Source organism: Lathyrus oleraceus, chromosome 4 (assembly GCF_024323335.1).
Source record: "Lathyrus oleraceus cultivar Zhongwan6 chromosome 4, CAAS_Psat_ZW6_1.0, whole genome shotgun sequence".
In the NCBI taxonomy this organism is placed as follows: domain Eukaryota; kingdom Viridiplantae; phylum Streptophyta; class Magnoliopsida; order Fabales; family Fabaceae; genus Lathyrus; species Lathyrus oleraceus.
The window spans coordinates 7,929,460-7,950,087 of record NC_066582.1 but is presented as its reverse complement, the minus strand read 5'-3'; the positions used below and the strand labels follow the sequence as shown (position 1 = coordinate 7,950,087).

At 33.0% G+C, this 20,628-nt stretch overlaps 1 protein-coding gene and 2 non-coding genes across 3 annotated transcripts; 2 read left to right on the top strand and 1 right to left on the bottom strand.

Moving 5' to 3' along the window:
* Nucleotides 1–10,873: 10,873 nt before the first annotated feature.
* Nucleotides 10,874–10,996, top strand: LOC127077623 (small nucleolar RNA snoR111). Its single transcript, XR_007787413.1, has one exon. It is a non-coding gene; the product is annotated as a small nucleolar RNA snoR111 (small nucleolar RNA).
* Nucleotides 10,997–11,527: 531 nt separating this feature from the next.
* LOC127077143 (small nucleolar RNA SNORD96 family) lies at nucleotides 11,528–11,617 on the top strand. The gene has a single exon (XR_007787117.1). It is a non-coding gene; the product is annotated as a small nucleolar RNA SNORD96 family (small nucleolar RNA).
* A 6,243-nt stretch (nucleotides 11,618–17,860) lies between these two features.
* On the bottom strand, nucleotides 17,861–19,282 carry LOC127135720 (zinc finger BED domain-containing protein RICESLEEPER 2-like). Its single transcript, XM_051062362.1, has one exon. The coding sequence runs from the start codon at nucleotides 19,280–19,282 to the stop codon at nucleotides 17,861–17,863; it is 1,422 nt and encodes a 473-aa protein (XP_050918319.1).
* Between the last annotated feature and the right edge of the window lie 1,346 nt (nucleotides 19,283–20,628).

Genomic DNA, 20,628 nt, shown 5'->3' with positions numbered 1-20,628 from the left:
AAGAGACGGAAGAACAATTCTCCTTAAGAAATATGAAGCAGCAAGAGACCATCACTGAGTCACCTGAAAATGTTTGGCTCTATCTGCTACAAGTATGTTTTTGATGCAAGGAAAAGAAAGCTTAATGATAAGAGTGAACCTATGATTCTATTAGGATATAACAAGACTGGAACATACAAACTATTCAATCTAATGAATGATAAGATTTTGGTGAGTCGAGGCATTGTGATTGATGAAAACTCTTCAAGAAATTGGGACTCATATGTTGTAACCAACAAATCATTGACGGGTTATGACTTTGATAAAGAAAGTAGTGATCATGATGAAGTTCTAATTAATGACCTCATTGTAGTTATTGAAGTTCTAACTATATAAGCATAAAATCATAAGGGTGTTGCATTGATGTAGAAATGAATGGTGGGAATGGTATTCCCAATTCTCTTCCAATTCTTGAAGGTAAAAATTGGAATCAGTGGAGAAAGAAAATGGAATCTTGGTTTAGTTTCCAAGAAACTCTTGAAGTGGTCACTAACAACATCCCGGAAATTGCTTACAATGCAAATGATACTAAGAAGATCAACCACTAGGGTGCCAACAATAAAGATTGCAAGGTTGTGTTTTGTACTCAATATGTAGTGGATGTTGTGGATTTTGATAAAATCTCTCATACCGAATTTGCATAAGAGGCATGGGATGATCTTTCCAAGTATTACAAAGGTGGTGAAAAGGTTAGATGTGTCAAGTTATAGGCACTACGAAGACAATATGAGTTACTATAGATGGCAGAAGATGAAAAGATTGCAGGTTATATCTCGAAGGTACAAAACCTTATTTATCTAATGAAAGGTTATGGTGAAGTCCTAATTGATAAGTTTATAGTTTATAAGGTAATAGGAACCTTGAACTCTCACTTTGACCGTGTCATCATGGCCATTCAAATTCTGTCAATCTTGGAACCTTGAAATTGGAAGATTTTGTTGTTTCATTAGAGGCACATGAGTTAAGCATAATTTATAGGAAACGGATTCAAGTTCGATACAAGCATTATAGGCTCAAACATGGAAGAAATGTGAAGGTTCTATGCTTAAAGGCAAATGTGACAAGTCCCTGAGCAAGAAAGGTTACTAACTGAATTTTCACAAACAAAAGAATGATGAAAGGACTTATGAATCCTTCAAAAGAGGATAATGAACCTCAACTCATAAAGAAAAACTCGAGAAAAATAGTGTGCAGTGTTACAATTGTGAAAAGTGGGATCACTTGGCCAAGAATTATTGGTATAAGAAAGTAAATAAAGGTTCTTTAAGAGAGAAGAATGTCAAAGGATCAAACTTTGCACGAGAAGATTCAGATGATTCTAAAACCATGTTGCTTAAGGTTGTAGTTTCAGACGAGCATGTCGACTCTAAAATCTGGTTCCTCGACACAGGATGCTCAAACCACATGATTGTTCAAAGAGTTTTATTAACATATTTCTAGGAGTCAAAGAAGAGCAATTTCAGAGTTGCATATAGTATCTCATTGCAAGTAGAAGGTGCAAGGAACATAGTTATTCAAAGGAGAATAAATTGTAATTTGCTAAGTGTTTGACAAGTTGTCAAAAAGGTTTCTCTGTGGTTATGAAAGATGGATCTTTCAAATTATTCAACACTAAATATAATTTGGTCTAAAAACATCCTTTATCGAAGAATATGACATTTAAGACCATGATATGTTTGACTGAGGTACAATACCTTAAAACAATTGTCGACCACAAGCATAATTGGTTGCGACACTTGAGGTTTGTCCATTTGAATTTTAGGTAACTAAGTTAACTGATTACTCAAGATATGGTAATTGGTATACCAAGTCTTATCATGTATTACAAGCTTTGTTAAAGTTGTTTGGTAGGGAAGCAATCCATAAGGTCTTTCATTTTGTATGTGCCACTGAGGTCCTTCTGCATACTATAAATAGTACATTCATATGTATATGCCTTATTGAGGATCATACCATTAGTGGAAATAAATACTTTTTCTCATTTTTGATGAATATATTCGAAAACTCTATATCTACGTGAATAAGCACAAAGATAAAATATTTGCATTCTTTAAGAGATTCAAAATACTTGTCGAAAACCAAAGTGACAAGAAAATCAAGTTTATAAGGACAAATGAAGGTTGAAAAAACACATCCAAGTTATTCGAGGAGTTATATATATAACATAGTATTAATCATGAGGTAATCGCTCCCTATACGCCTCTACATAATGGAATAGTATAAAGAAGAAGTAGGACCATATTATATATGGTTGGATGGATGTTAAAGCAAATGAGCCTGCAAAAATCCCTATAGGGTGAAGCAGTCACCACCGATGCTTATATACTCAACAAATGTCTTACTAAAAGACTAAAGAATAATGCTCCTGAAGAAGTCTGGAGTGGCAAGAGACCATCAGTGAGTTACTTGAAGGTGTTTGGCTCTATCTGCTACAAGTATGTTTTTGATGCAAGGAAAATAAAGCTTGATGATAAGAGTGAACCCATGATTCTGGTAGGATATAACAAGACTTGAACATACAAACTATTCAATCTAATTAATGGTAAGATTTTGGTGATTCGAGGCATTGTGATTGATGAGAACTCTGCCTGAAATTGGGAGTCAAATGATGCAACCAACAAATTATTGACGAGTTATGACTTTGATAAAGAAAGTAGTGATCATGATGACGTTCTAATTAATGACCTCCCAGTAGTCACTGAAGTTCCAACTATTGAAGCAGACAATTATGAGGGTGTAACATTGATGTAGAGATGAATAGTGGGAATGGTATTCCTAACTCTCTTCCAATTCTTAAAGGTAAAAATTGTAACCGTTAGAGCAAGCAAATGGAATCCTTGTTTGGTTTCCAAGAAACCCTTGAAATGGTCACTAATGGCATCGCTGAACTTTCTTACGATGTAAATAGTACTAAGAGGATCAACCACTAGGATACCAAGAAGCAAGTTTGCAAGGTTGTTGTCGCACCTCGAAAAAATGAGAACACGACCTAGTGAATCGCACGCTTGCAATGATGGACTGAACAGAGTCGCCATCAAACTTTATTTATTCCTAAAAGGAATGGGGAAATATCGATAAGATCCAAAAAAGAACGACAATGATTATGGTCATCGCAACCAAATCAGGGTTTGGGAGTTGATTACGCAAGGGGAAAGTATTAACACCCCTCACGTCCGTTGTACTCAACGAGAACCATTAGGTTAGTTGTGTGTGTTAGTGTTAGCTTATAAATGTTAGGCTTCTTAAGTTATTAGGTGGGAAAGAAAGAACATAAGAGAGAATAATGTTTTTGAATTTTGCAACGAAGGGGACTAAACCTAAGTTTTTTATTAATGGGCCTGACAAGATTTACAAATCTTGCTCCTACGTATCTCCGGGTGCAATAGAGAACTCAAGGCTTACGTAGTTCTAGGTAGAGAATGTTTGTTTGTTGGTCGATTTTAGTGAAAGTTATATTGTATTAATCGGCGAAAAACACTATTTTACCCAAAATAAATGAAGAGCAGACGTATACCACACATCAAATGGATTTACAAATCAACATTCGGAAAAACGTCACTTATCTCAACTCAATAATTATGGATGAAGTATTATTTTACATCATCTTAAGACAAGATATCTTTCGTTTATGAAAAGGTTTTTCGGATCAATCGCACGACGACGAGAAAAAAGAGTTTGATTGGTTGAATATATTTTTGGGCTTGAAAGATGAGTATTTATGACTTGCAAGCTCTTACAACTTGAGTCTAATACTCGGGACTACGTCTGGATCTTTCATCCAAGTAATCTTTTTCTTTCATTTTTATTGAGAAAATAAGTTTGAATATTTACAAGTGTTTTGAAGGAAAGACGAACACTTATGGCATACAACCTCTTACAACTTGGACCTAGCATTCGGGATTACGTCTGGACCTTTCACCCAGGTGATCTTTTTCTTCCAATTTTATTTAAGAAAATATTTTGAAGAGATTGAAATTGATTATTGGATGCAATGTTAGTAAGATAATTATTTACATATGTTAGGGTATGAACATGGATGAAGAAATTTCCTAATTAATTGACCTAACACGATGAGATCGGTTAAACAATTAATCAAGTAATCTACTTAACAAAAACAAATGTAATTAATCAATTACACTATAACTAATTAAATAATCAATTAATTATTAATTAAAATTAATAAAAAAAAAAAAAAAAAAAACAAGGGTGTATACATGAATATGGAGTGTCAATTCTAAATTGGCTTTTGGGCTCAAACTTTGAAAGGTGAATCGGTTCAAATGATCAATTTTTTTTCTAAACCAAGTTCTCTTACTAAAATATAGAATAAATAATAATAATAATAATAATAATAATAATAATAATAATAATAGTAATAATAATAATAATAATAATAAAGAATAATAAATAAAGAGATTAATTACTATGCACTCCCGGTGTAAAAAGATTTACACTGTCGATTCATCACCATCACCCGTTTGCATTACTTTATATATTTTTAAAATAAAAGTCAAACTTATTTTAATATCCAACATCTAGGATTAACGGACGGTGTAAAATCCTTTTACACTGTCAGTGTATTTCAATTAAATCCATAAATAAAAGAAAAAAAAGAAAAAGAAAAGCAAAGATCAGGAGGACAACACCTCATTTGTCTTACTATAAAAACAAAATCAAAATCAAAGTCACCAATCTCCTCACAACACCTGGCATGCTTAAAATTATTTATAAAAAAAAGAAAAAGAAACATGTTAAGAAAATAATATACAGTAACATGTTTTAATCTTCAAAATTAACAAACCAACTCTACCTCTATCATACAAAGTGCAATAACAGAAAAAACATTTTTCAATTCTCATGCTTTCTCTCTCAACATATCATTCAACTCTCTCTTAACTCTAAAACAAACATAAAAACAATTTAAAAAAAACAATTTAAAAAGAACAAAGTAAATAAAAGGCACAATAAAATGAGAAATGAGAAAAAAAAACTAATGAAAGAGTGTGTAGCGGTGTTCCGGCGGAGGTTGTGTACTTTTGTGTTTGAAGGAGGAAAACATGGTGGTTATTATGAAGTTGTGCAGCTCACCGGAAGTACACTTCACCGGAATGAGGTGGTGGTTGAAGAGAGGATTTAAAGTGAGTTATGTGCAAGAAGGTTTACCTCTAAGGATGAGTTTTTTTTAAGATGTGTGATATGATTTTTAGTTATTTGGGTGTGTGTTTATATGTTGTGAAATAAGTGAATGTTAGTAGAATGAGAGAGTTATGATGAGAAGAGAGAAGATAGTTTGAAAGGTGATATGTGGTTTGGTAGTATGAAGTTATGTTCATGTTGATTTTTTCATGGAATGCAAGTGAAGAAATTACTTGTCCCAAAGTGAAACTAAAAAGTAAATGATGGATTCAGAGAGGGAGAAACATGGATGGGGCAGCGCAGTCTTTTTTTTTCTTAGTTATTCTCACTCGTCAACTTATATACAAAAAACAATAGGTTTTCATTTTATTCTTATTCCGTAAATACCCCTTTTATGATCTTTTGATGTGTATAAATGAGCTAAAACAAATAAACTAAATAAAATCAAAACTAATATAAATTGTCAAAATAAAATTAAAACAAAAACAAAGAAAATTCTATTTATTTATTTCAACACTTTGATAAAGAAATAAAAATAAATGAACTCGAAATGAATAAAAATTGAACGCGAAAGTGATTGAAAAATTAAAATAAATGCACTAAAATGATCAGTGGGAAATAAACTTCTCGGAAACATACAACTTTTGATCAAATTTTGAAATAAAAAATGACTGGTTAAAAGGCTCAGACTGACTGAAATTCGATCGAAAAAGTAGTCAAAAAATTAAAATGAGGTCGCTAGGTTAAACTACGCGAACCGTAGATTAATAAAATTGACGTCTGCAAGATCGATTTTGAAATTGTTCGCCCGCTGATTTGACACACATTTGATGATTGATTCAACCGATTTGTCTGTAAATTCGAAAATTTATATCGACTGACATTCTAGGTATTATGCGGTATGGAATGCATGTTATAATATGCAAAGATGCAACGACTATGATGAATGTGTTAATTGTTGATTTATGGTCAAAATCAGGGTGTGACAGTTGTATTTTGTATTAAATATGCAGTGAATGTTGCGAATTTTGATAAAATCTCTCATTCTGAATCTGCAAAGGAGGCATGGGATAATCTTATCAAGTATTACGAAAGTGGTGAAAAGGTTAAGAGTGTCAAGTTACAGGCACTTCGAAGACAATTTGAGTTACTGTAGATGGGAGAAGCTAAAAAGATTGCAGGCCATGTCTCGAAGGTGAACAACCTTGTTTATCTCATAAAAGGTTATGTGAAGTCCTAACTGATAAGTTGATAATTTAGAAGGTAATGGGAACCTTGACCTCTCACTTTGATCATGTTATCATGGCCATTCAAAATCCGTCAATCTTGGAACCTTGAAATTAGAAGATTTGGTTGGTTCATTTGAGGCACATGAGTTAAGGATAATTGAGAGGAAATGGGTCAAGATTCGATACAAGCACTGTAGTATCAAATATGAAAGAAATGTGAAGGTTATATGCTTAAAGGTAAATGTGACAAGTCCCTGAGCAAGAAATGTTATTGGCTGGATTCTCACAAGCGAAATAATGATGAGAGGGCTTATGAATCCTCCAAAAGAGGATAAGGAACCTCAACTCATAAAGAAAAACTCGAGAAGAAGATTGTGTAGTGTTACAACTGTGAAAAATGGGGTAATTTGGCCAATACTTTTTGGTATAAGAAAGGCAATAAAGGTTCTTCAAGAGAGAAAAATGTCGAAGGAGCAAAATTTGCACGAGAAGGTTCAAATGATTCAGAAACCATGGTGCTTATGGTTGCAGTTTCAGACGAGCATGTCGACTATAAAATCTGGTTCCTCGACACAGGCTGCTCAAACCACATGACTGGTCAAAGAGTTTAGTGAGAAAATTTCGACGGCTCAGAGAAGAGCAACGTCAGAGTTGCAGATAGTATCTCATTGAAAGCAGAAGGTGCAAAAAACATAGTTATTCAAAGGAAAAATGGAGCAAAAGCTATGATTAAAGATGTACTATATGTACCTGGAATGAATTACAATTTGCTAAGTGTTTGACAACTTGTCAAAAATGTTTCGTTGTGGTTATGAAAAATGGATCTTTCGAATTATTCAACACTCAAAATAATTTGGTCTTAAAATATCCTTTGTTGAAGAATATAACATTTAAGACCATGATTTGTTCGACTGAGGTACAATGCCTAAAAATAATAGTTGACCACAAGCATTGTTGGTTGCGACACTTGACGTTTGTCCATTTAAATTTTAGGTCACTAAATCAACTGATTACTCAATATATGGTAACTGGTATACCAAGTCTTAGCATGTTTGGCAATATCTATGAAAGTTGTTTGGTATGGAAGCAATCCATAAATTCTTTCATTTTGTATGTGTCAGTGAGGTCGTCCTGCATACTATATGTAGTACATTTAGATGTATGTGGCCTTTTTTAAGATCATACCATTGGTGGAAACAAATAATTTTTCTCATTTGTTTTTGAAAATAGTAAAAAAAACTCTCTATATATATGATTAAGCGTAAAGATAAAGTATTTGCATTCTTTAAGAGATTCAAAATACTTGTCAAAAATCAGAGTGAAAAGAAAATCAAGGTTCTAAGGACATATAAAGGTGACTAAAACACATTTAAGTTATTTGAGGAGTTCTCTATAGAACATGGTATTGATCACGAGGTAACATCTCTCTACACGCCTCAACATAATGGAATAGTAGAAAGAAGAAGTATGACCATATTGGATATGGCTAGATGCATGTTGAAGCAAAAGAGCTTGCAAAAATCCAGATTGGGTGAAGTAGTCACCATTGATGTCTATATACTAAATAAATGCCTTACCAAGAGACTAAAGAACAATGCTCATGAAGAAGAGTGGAGTGGCAAGACACCATCAGTGAGTCACCTGAAGATGTTTGGCTCTATCTGCTACACATATGTTTTTGATGCAAGGAGAAGAAAGCTTGATGATAAGAGTGACCCCATGATTCTGGTAGCATATAATAAGACTGAAACATACAAACTATTCAATATAATCAATGGTACGATTTTGGTGAGTCAAGGCATTGTGATTAATGAGAACTCTGCCTCGAATTGGGACTCAAATAATGCAACTAACAAACCATTGACTATTTATGACTTTGATAAAGAAAGTAGTGATCATGATGAATTTCTAATTAATGACCTCCCAGTAGTTACTGAAGTTCTAACTATCAAAACAAAAAATCACGAGGGTGTGGCAGACACAAGACGAAGACCACAAATAACCAAAGTTATCTCTATAAGACTTCAAGACTGTGAAATGGTTGGTGATGACGAAGTCACGCCAGATTGAGACCTGGTTCAATTTGCTTTACTTGCAAGTGACGAACCAATCAACTACAGTAGTGTCTTAAAGAATAAACAATGGAAGGAAACAATGGTCGAAGAGTTATAAGCCATTGAAAGAAATAATACGTGGGAGCTATTTGAATTGCCAACACATACAAAAACACTATCGAATAAAAATGGGTGTTCAAACTAAAGCACAATCTCGATGGGTCGGTTGCAAGACATAATGCAAGATTAGTAGCACAAGGATTTTTTCAAAGAGCAAGACTCTACTACTCTGAAGTATATGCACCAGTTGCAAGACTGGAGACTATCAAACTAGTGGTATCCTTAACAAGCAAGCAATACTAGTCAACATTTCACTTAGATGTGAAATCAATATTTTTAATGGTTCCCTAGATGAATTCGTATATGCCACATAACCACCTGGTTTTGTGATACAGGAGGAAGTAAGGAAAGTGTACAAGTTGCACAAAGCCCTTTATGGCCTCAAATAGGCATATATGGCATGGAATAAGAAATAACTATCAGTTGCTTATGTATTGATGACTTTCTAGTAACTAGAAGTAACATTGAAAACTTGTCGAAGTTCAAAGAGCCGATGACGAAGGAATTTAAAATGTCAGATATGGGAAACTTGTCTTATTTTCAATGCATGGAATTTCAAATTACCAAACATGTTTGGTGCTACATCAAAGGAAGTATGTTAAATAAATACTTAAGAGATTCATGACGGCTGATTCAAATACTACATTTTCATATGTCAAACCAAATCTGAAACTGGAGAAGCATGGAGAGGAGGACAAGGTCGTTGTCACTTTGTTCAAACATATTGTAGAATCTCTGAGGTATGTGTGCAATAAAAACTTGTTATAGGTTTCTCAATCGGATTTGTGAATAGATACATGGATGAACCAAAGATATCACACACGAAGGCTGCAAGGATAATCATGAGATACCTAAAAGGACTACTAAATTATGTAATCCAATTTCCATAAGATTATGAAGGCAAAAAAGATATGATAAATTTCTATTCAAATATTGATTGGTATGGAGATAAGAAGGATATAATAAGCACATATGGCTATTTATTTCAAGTGTTTGGTGCCTAAATCTCATGGTGCTCGAGAAAGCAACCTGTGGTGGCATTACCATTATTTGAGGTTAAGTATATAACAAGATCTTATGTGGTTTGTCAAGCAATTTGGACCAAATTCGTGCTGGATGAGATGAAGATCGAAGTAAAGATACCACTGATGTTGCAGATCGACAACAAGTCGGCCATTAATCTTGCAAGAAATCCAGTTATGCATGGAAGGAGTAAGCCCGTTGAGGCTAAGTTTCACTTCCTGAGGGAGAAGATAAATCGAGGTGAAATTTAGGTAAGACATTGCTCGAGTTAAGTATAAGTGACCAACGTTTTCACCATATGATGAAGATCGACAAATTTCTGATTTTGAGAAAGAAATTAGAAATAATTTAAATCGATTATGATTAGTTTGTGATTAGTTATTTGGATTATAAATGGGCGTGTTATAATATAATCCAAGTTTAGTTTGTAATGTTAATTAATTGAGATACAAATAATTACTTGTATATAAATACATGTATATAGTGATATTACAAAACTACAATTTACTTTTAATTCTCACATTCTCTCTAACACTCTCATTCCTTTCTCACCCAAATGCTTTAACACTAACACTTTCACCGTTCAAGTTAAGAATCAAGACATTCAAACTCATACCCCATTCTCTCATTGTACATTCAACCAATATTTGTTTTAGTAGGTTTTGAAAATGTATTTTCAAAGACATTTCTAAAATGTATTTTTGAAATAAATTTATTCATAAAATTAACACTAAAAAACGAATGAATTATGTATTTAAAATACGTGATGTATCTAAAAAAAAATAGAGATTATTATTATTATTATAGTTTTACAAAGATGTGATAGTATTTCATAGAGGGTGAAATCTCATCATTTTATGTTTTCAACAAATTAAGTGCAATAAAATAATTGAAATTATGGATTAGAATCTCAAATAAACAAATTAAGTAATTCATAGGTGCAAAATCTCAAATAAATCCGTTGAAATTATGGATTACAATGGTTGGCCCATTGGACTATCCATTTCTGTGAAATAGACAAATGAAAAGGGTATTTCAGTCTAATAACAACAATCGCAGAATTAGGTTATCGTTTTGGCCTATAAATTGATTCTATAGATCTATTCCACATTCATCTTCATCCTTTCAAATACTTCCTTGCGGCGGTTTACAACTAGAATAGCCGATTTAGGGTTTCAAAATTCGTTCATCTAAGCTTTGATTTTGTTTCGAATTACTTTCTCAATCGGTTTCGAATCATACGTCTAACCAATTAGTTCCTCGATTGTTCAAACAAATGATGAAGAGATTGATAAGGTTTCTCTGGTATCGTTTTAACATTGAGGTATAACAATCGCCGAGTCATCGTTTCGTCCGTCATTTTTCATTGGCGAGTCGATTGTTTCTCGTCTACACTGTGTTTTTCACCTTTCGTTTTCGTTCAATTTTTATATTGATTATTTCGTATTAGATGTTTCGGTAATTTACTTGAAGAAGTGCGTGTGATGTTTAAATCACAATTTCTTCACTTTGAACCGAGTGGATATGTTAACGTATCCTTGCGGACAACGTTCATTTCACTGATGCACTCTCGTTACAGTTATGCTTTGATGTTTATTCTAATTTCACTTTCTTTATCCTTGATTAGTATTATTTTTACTTCTTTGAGTTTGATCTGTTACGACGGGGGATTTTAATCCGAATCCCTAACTTGATTGGGGGCAAACTGATATTGTGTTTGTATGACTCAAAGTAAACGTCGCAGAACAATGTTTTACTGACGTTGATGGTTTTCTCTTTTCGGAGGGAATTCCTCCGTCGGAACTTGTCTCATATTCCATCGCCTTGTTGAGCAGCGTTGTTGCCTTTACATCTTGGGACTGGCCATGAGACACACATTATAATCGTTCCATTACTTTATTTTTTCAATACATAGAAACAATAATTTTGCTGATGAGGATATCATACACCAAATACCATCTTTCGGGACTGAATGGCTATTTGCCTTGTTGATACAATTCTGCAATTCTGAGGCGAAATATATGTTTCATTTTTTTCTTTTATATGTTTGTTTATTCAACTTCAGTTATTGTTCAATGTTTGTTTAAATTATATGAAGACAGATATCTTCTAGCGATTCTTGGAACATAAATTTAGGTTCAAACAAGTTGTTTTGAAGTGAATTTGACTCTATAATTCTAGTGCTTTCTACCATTGCCGAGTGTATTTCTGAATTAAGTGTTTTTACTTTCGAGGTGCAGTAAGCTCGTAGTCTGTTGTGTTAATTTTCACCAATTTTGAAATTTTTAAAAATGGTGTTGCTCTGGACAATTTGAAATGATTGGAAGGTGAAATTTGAAATTCATGTTCAGCTTGAATTGGAGAGGAAAGCATTTAAGGGTTTACATTTCAAATGTTACGGGTACATTTGAAATGTTAAAATTGAAGAAGTTATAATTTGTCTACTTATCATTTTAATTTAAAGAAGTATTAGATTTATTGAATTTTTTAAATAAAAGTATACAATTCAGTTTATTAACCATCTAAATGGTTTTAATTTTTTAATGATTCAAATAAGGTATTTGGATTAGTTATCCAAAATTATGGTTTTAATTTTTTAATGATTCAATTCAATCAAAATAAGGTATTTGGATTAGTTATCCAAAATTTTGAGCAACCATCTTTGGATCATTTTGATTGTAAACCTATTTGTATACTATGCAATCTTAGTGATAAACGATTGAAGAACATTGAGATCCCTTAAGGTATTAAACTTACAAACAACTTTTTTTAAGGTGCATTCTAATCAGAACACAGTATGTATACTATGCAATCTTAGTGTTAAACTAATAAGAACACATTATATGTCTACTATGCAATCTTTGTGTTAAACTATTTAAGAACATTGAGATCCGTTAAGGTGTCAAGCTGACATTTAATTTTTTCTTAAGGTGTATTTTAATAGGATGCTTTAATCTCATTGCATATGTATGAAGTTTCCTTGGAACCGACCTAAGTTCCATTATCACCCTATACTACTCATAGTTTTTATTATTGCTTGAATATATTTCTTGGGATCTTTAATCTATTTGGTTGTCTTATCTTATCTCTTTTTAAAAGATATATTATGGATGTTTTAGTGTGTGTATGATTTGCTCTTGCAATTTTTTTTTAGAGATATATAGTCTTTGACGTTGTTGTGTTTTCTTCTTATCTAGTACTCCTTCTGTTTTTTTAAGTGTTATTTTTTGACTTTTTACATATATCAAGGAAGCTAATCATTATATTAATTTTTTAAATAATAATTATTCTTTTACCTATAATACTCTTAATTATTTATTATATTTATTTTAATTTTTCTATCTCTGTAATTATTATCTAGTGGGTAATTTTGACAAAATTGCAATTAATACTATTTTGAATTTTGCAAGTGACAATTAAAAAGAAACAAATTTTTTACAAGAAAGTGACATTTATAAAGGGGCGGAGGGAGTATCTCTTACCATTATTTAGGGGTGGATGCCCGTCGATTATGGGTGGGTTCGGGTCCGAAATAGCTTACCTGAGTTAATCCACGGAAAAAAGTTAAATTCAGTTTCACCCAAAATTAAGTTTGGTTTTATAGGTTGATGGATTATCGGTTTACACAGTTTATTCGATTGGGTTGAATCGGTTTGAACTAATAAATTCTAACCTGATTCCTATCATTCCTATATCATTAATCACATGAATACTCATTAAACTTCATTCTATTTAATTAAAAGAATTTATAATCCATAAACTATTTTTGTTATATTACATTTTCACCATCATTAATTATAAAGTATTAGCATTATATTATAATTACATTATCATTCAAGTATTATATTACAAGTTCATTATAAGTCAAAATATTCTCAACTTATTTATGAAAAGTTAACTACATCACCATCACAAATTGGTGATGACTTGAGAAGAAGAAAGCTGAAGATCATGTGTCCTACAACTTGTAACAAACCTGTGGACTTGGCTAAACAAACATTTGGACTTGATTAACTTATTGATCAAGTAATTAATTAAGATACATTTGAAATTCGACTAATTAACTAACTCTAATACTCCCCCTTAAATTAGAGGTTGAGGATTATTATCCGTTTGCTTCTTGTTGTTTGTATTGATATTTATGAGATATGAAATGACATTTTGTTAATTGAACCTACTTGGTTGTGTTGCAACCCTTTAACTATAACCATTTTTTTAATAACCCCGACTAGTGTTGTTATCTTTCTAAAGGAGGATGTAGATCAACAAATATGTAATTTAGATGCAATTATATCACTATCTGTGTGCACAATATTAGAAAAATATATATTTTAAATCCACAATAGAAACATTATCAAATACGTTATAACAAATGCATAAATCCACTGGAGTTCACAATTTATAAAGTGTAACATAAGAAGTACTGTAACTATAAAAAATGAAAATCAAAGTCATACATACTACAATAACCGAAAACAAACAAGGGTCCATATAAAGGAGTACTGAAAAATGAACCTAACATGAGATCTCCTATAAGGCTAACAACATAACTTTCGAATCCAAATACAAACCTTCCTCCCTACATATCATCTAATAGTTCTGTGAATAATCAAAGCTCAAAGGTTGACCAAATAGAGTCTGCGAAGAAAAATAAAGGTATCTTAGCAATTGCATTATAGAACATCTAAAATCAGAGAATTTAAAAAGGAAGTGAAAAAACTATTCCATGCCCGGGAGACAAATTCATACACAGAAAAATTAATCATCCATAAAGTGATTCCTTTAATTGGACAAATTATTCAACTTTATTCAAAAAGAAAGTGTTGATAAAAAGGGAAAATAACAATACAAGCCGATTCTTTATTAAATGCATATGCTTCCCCTTATAGATAACCACCAGATCATATCAAAAAATCACTAATATTTGTGATTAGGAGATAGTTAAATAAATATTTCAATTGTTTGTTTTTTTATTAATAAAGCAAAGGTCACTAGGGGATCATCGGGTGCCCTTTTTAGGCAGTACACGCCTTAGATAGAGCGTTTGTTGTGAATATTGGCGCTATGGTGGGATGATAAATCCTAATTTTCTGCATTTTGAAGCAGCGGCAGTAGCAAATCACAGTCAAATAGCAGCACAATTGCCCTTTTGAAAGGCTGTTCTGTTCTTTTCCAATTTAAATTCATGTTGCCCTACCTCTCTTCCTAGTGATTCACCAAAAACAAAGACATGGAAGAGACACCTCTATTCTACTATGTATTTCTATAACTGCAAAGATCAAAAGTAGCATAAAAACTGTCTCTGGCGACGGTGGAGGCATTTTCTGGCATGTTCAAGTTCAGGTTCTCTACACTTTCTCGGCTTGGTTTATAGGTTCTTACATTGTTTTTGACATTTGTGAATGCCAAATGCAAAGACCAACCAGCACCCAACCAACACAAAGACTCACTTGTTATTTCAAATGTTATATTGGGCTATGATTTTGAATGTAAGCGAAAAATTATAAGGTAAATTATAAGTATTGAGTATGACTATTGTTTCAATCAAAATGGTCAACCCAAAACACACAGGTAATTTAAGAAATTATTAGATTTATTGCAAGCATGTCATGGTATTTGCAACTAATAATACATAAATCACTCAGCAAACTCAACATGGTAAAAACATTAAGTGAAATAAATGTGGTTTAGCTGGTAAACAGCATGTCTAAATTGGTCATATGAATGTGCATACATCATTGTAGGACTTGGCCACTGTAGGTAAGCACCATCTCCAGATGTTGGGTTCAATCCTGGGGTACAAAGAAGGGCTCATTATCGGGGTTGAAGGAGGTCCATATCCAAGTGAAGCCTGAGTTTGTGCCATTTGACCCAACTAATTAAAAGTAATGTCATACTGAGCAAATGAAGGTTGGGCTTTTGGCAAATTAAAGGGCACCAAATTAACTACGGAGGCTGAGAGACTCCTAACATACCTGAACCAATAATTAAATTCAATCTAATTAGTAAGCCAACTAATATATTTAGACCCTATTTGGAATCAACAACTTAAATAAGTGCTTATGACATAGGTGCCTATCATATAAATGTTGATGTATAAACTATTTCTATAACAAAGGATAAAATAAAGTCAAACAGTTCCCATACAAGTTATAAGTTGCTTTCATAAGCAATCGTGAAAGCTTATGGGTGTGTCATAAGTTGTTCCCATAAGCTATCCCTATAATGCACTGACACAAACATGCACACAAGACACGACACTAACACAACTACACCGATAACAATTTAAGAAAATGAATTGATTGAATGCAACATGTGTCACCGTCGTATCTGACACCAAACACACCTTCAATCACTTGCATACAAGTTATAAGTTGTTTTCAAAGCAATCATGAGAGCTTGCAGGTGTCTCATAAGTTGTTTCCATAAGCTATCTCTATAATGCGCCAACACAAACACGCACACAAGACACGAGACTAACACATCTACACTGATAATAATTAAAGAAAATGAATTGATTGATGTAACATGTGTCTGTCGTGTCTGACACCAGACATACATTCAATCAAAAGTGTCAAGCTACATCATAGAGCTCTCCTAAACAGTCTCATAAGTATCTATGTCAATAGATAAATTCAAATAAGTCAATCCCTACCAACTTTTAAAGTTTAAATCAGTATAAATGCATCGACTACAAGATAACCACAAAAAAAAGAAACAGAAGATGTCTCTAAACATTCCATAGTAAGTTTTATAAATTATATAATCAAGAGTTCCATTTAAATGCAATCAAGATAAAATAAACTTCATTCTTGGCTCTTCCTCTTCTATCTCTCACATGAAAAGATAGCTTTTCTTTTTATTTTCACTTATACAAACACAAGACAGTGCAACACAATCAAATGAAAAAAAAATGATGCACTTGTAATTATGATACTCGTTTTTAGAAAGTTGTTACGGTACATAGATAAAACTCACCTTCCATAGCTACGATCATAATCTGGATCACTTCGATCCTTTTCCCTATCTCTGATAATGGCAACTCGAGGATAACCATTATCCCTCACACTAAAGGAAAACATCAAGTATGTATAATTAACAACATATACTTCCAATAAACAAGTTCATTCAAACAAAACCTATAAAGATAGTTATCCAACACATATATTCCTTTTGGGAAACAGCTAATACCTTCATGTGAGGATATTGGTTGATATATTATCACAAAAAAAATAACTGTTGAGGATATTAGCTGATAGATAAGCTGATTATCCATAATAATCAGTAGCCCAAAATAAGGTCATTTTCACAAATGACTCTAAAAAACAAACTGAAACGAAACACAAAAATATATTAATACATGTAAAAAACATAGATATAAGTAAATCAAATGAAAAATACAAAAATCACAACCATCATCAAGTATGTGATTGAGATGAGCCAACAACTGGTTCATTTCCGTTTCCAACAGCGTCAGATCCATCACCAGATGTTGATCCACTAGTAGAGGGACCACCAAATTCTGCATAAAATTAAACAGAAACCAAATAATTAAATCAAAACCAAAGCCAATACATTAATACACTAAATACTCATACTCAAATATTTACATACCTGAAACAATAGTGGCAGACAACTCAAATTCTTCATTTATATTAAAGTCCTTGAATTGACTAAGTGTAGGTTTCAACCAGTCCTGTGCACAAATCAAAGCCTCTGCCATTTCAGGGGTTAGTGAACTTCTATATGTGTCTAGAACTCTGCCCCCGGTACTAAACGTGCTTTCAAAAGCGACAGTCGATAATAGACTAGCTAAAACATCCTTCACCATTTTTGATAAAATAGGGTATCTACAAGAGTTTTGTTTCCACCATATAAGGATGCCAAATTTAAAATCATCGGCACAATTATCATCTAGATACCTCTCAAGATCATTTTTTTTATCTATTGAATCTTTTTGTTTAAGGTGCTCTTTAAAAGCTTCAACCCTTGCAAAATGAGATGGAACTTCAACATTAGGAACACCATCACCAAATGAACCACCCTCATTAGGACTAGTAGAGGGTCCATGTTGCTTTTCATGTATACCCTTGTACCAATTGAATAGTTTAAACAACTCCTTTTTTATCACATTAATCATATTAGTAAAAGGCACCGACTCGCCATTATACATATCATTAAAACACCACTCTACATATCCTAACTTGTATCTAAGGTCAAGAATCACACCAAAATAAATAAACTTGTTGATGTTTTCAATTACCCCCAATATTTGTCATACTTCTTCTTCATTTCATATCCCATTGAGGCTAAAATTGTGTTCAAGTTCATGGATGATCTTTTAAGCTTAGAATGTATTGAAGCTAGTTGGTGGAATGACTTATGAATGGATACTTGTTTTGACGAAGAAAATTCCATAGTAGCATCATAGAAAATTTTGAAAAAACTTACTAGACACCTAACATTCTCCCAATCATTAAGAGTAGGGGGGCCAACTAATCCAAAAAATTCCAAATAGCTAAAATCTTCACCTTTCATTTTCTCAAATGCTGCTTGATACTTTTCAGCAGCATCTAGCATCAAATAACATGAGTTCCACCTTGTCGGAACATCTAGACAGAGAAGTTTCTTGCAATTAATTCTAGCAAACTCAATACATTCTTTGAACTTTGCAGATCTTTGGGGTGATGACCTAACAAATCTAACAACATTTCTAATGGCAGAAATGGATAAATCATTCTGTTTTAAACCATCACGAACCACCAGATTTAAAATGTGCGCACAACAACGAAGATGAAAGAAAGATCCATCACTCATTAAACCACCCATATTATCAATCCTCTTCTTCAAATAAGCAACAACTACATCATTAGATGTTGCGTTGTCCACAGTGATTGTGGACAGATTCCTTATTCCCCATTCCCTTAAAATCTCTTCAACTTTTCTACCAATTGTCTCACCCTTATGATTAAGAACTAAACAAAAACTTAGAATCCTATTTTCATACTTCCAATCATTGTTAATGAAGTGTGCAGTTAGGGTCATATAACTAAGATTCTGAATGGATGTCCAACAATCAGTGGTTAAGGCTACCCTATTGCAATCAGATTTGAAATAACCTTTCAATCTTGCTTTTTCATCAACAAAAAGTTGAAAACAATCCCTCGCTACAGTTCTCCTTGATGGAATAGTTAATTGGGGTTGTAATTGTTTGCATAACAACTTAAAGCCTTCCCCTTCAACTACCCTAAAAGCATGTTCATCTAGGATCACAAAGAGAGCAATAACCTTCCTACAAGGTGCCAAATTAAATCGTTGGCTTGCGGCAACCAAGCCACCACCCTCTCCACCGGCAAAGGAGAGGGCAATTTGAGTAGGATCATTTTGTGGCATCTTGGTACATACTTTTGTATGAGCAAGCATGTTAGATGTCCCATGGGTTTTTGGATCATACAAATATTTCTTATGACAGTGTTTGCAAGCAGCTGCTGCTTCAATTTCATTAGGCAATTTAATAAAATGGTCCCAAGCAGGAGAGGATTTCCTAGGACCATTAGCATTTTGTTTTCTCTTCTTTCCAAGTGGAGGAAGTCCAACAACATGAATTTCATTGGCAGCAACATCAGTTGCACCAACACCAGATGTTAATGAAGAAGGTTGATTTTGAGTAACATTCTCCATTACTGAAAATTAATGAAGATTATAATCAACACACAACCAACATCATCAACTCGTTAAGTGTTTATAGGCTTAGTTTCAAAGTTTGTTACATTTCCTTTCTCTAATGATACTTTTATGTGCTGAAATTTATTGTTTAATTAAGTAAACTTAGTTATATTTTGTTTATTGTTGTATGCATTTTCACTTATGATAACAATAATGACTTAAAGGACCTATTACCTTAAACTTTTAATAAGGTAGCAAACAAAATATTCAACATGATATATCGACATAGGCATACAAAACATACATAAAATAAACTAAACTTACTGTTATTATGCAAATTTCCAGCTCCTTGTATTTCTCCAGCTCCTTGCATTTCTAAAGCCTCTTCCATATCTCGATAAAAATAAAACAAATGGAGTTATTAAAACAGTATATAAAAGATTAAAGCTCTTAAAACATAAACAACGATCTAACCTTCCATTAACTCAAAGAACTCTTGAAATTACAAAACCTGAAAATACAAAATCTGAAATCAAGAACAAAGAAAGACTTAGTGTTTAGAAAGCAAATACGAACACAAAAGAACGTGATTAAGAGGGATAAGGATACAAATGATTCTCTGCTTAGTGATGATGAAGGAGGAAAGGACGGTGATGACGGCGGAGGAGAGACATAGATAGCGATTTTTTTTTACTTTTGGAGATGAAGCAAGGTGACGGCGCTAAAGCTTTAGGGTTCAGAGGGGTGGACGGCTCTAAAGCTTTAGGGTTCAGAGGGGCGCTAAAGCTTTGGAGGAGAACTCTGATTTTGTTGGGCCAAAATTCTACTGGGTGTCATAAAATTCGGCTAGGCATAAGTTAGATAATTAATATACAATCGGTCGGGCTCAGATTTTGTTGGGCCAAAAAAACAAAACCGAACCCGACCACACACACCCCTCTGAACCCGTTTGCAACACCCGTCCAACCCGTCAAACCGAATTAACCCGACCCAAAATAGAATCCTGCAGCCGGTTCGGTTGGTTATTCTCGGGTGGTTTTTTCTTGTCCAAGTTGCGGTACTATTGTGGATAACAGTTCTCAATTTTCACAATAGTACCTAGCGGTACTATTGTGGTGAACCAATACAACTAGCGTAAGTTTTTCCCCAAAAGGGATCTTAGATTGGTTTTTATGGATCTTATCTCGCATTGCTTATATTATATTCTCATGTGTAGTTTAATTTATTATATAAGGAAATCAATTGTTTCATTCAAAAACACACTAAACTTTTATTTTAACCGTCATCTTTTCCCCTTTTCTTTCTACTTGTCGAGTATTTCAAGTATTTTCTGGAATCATCTTTAGAGAATTAATTTAATT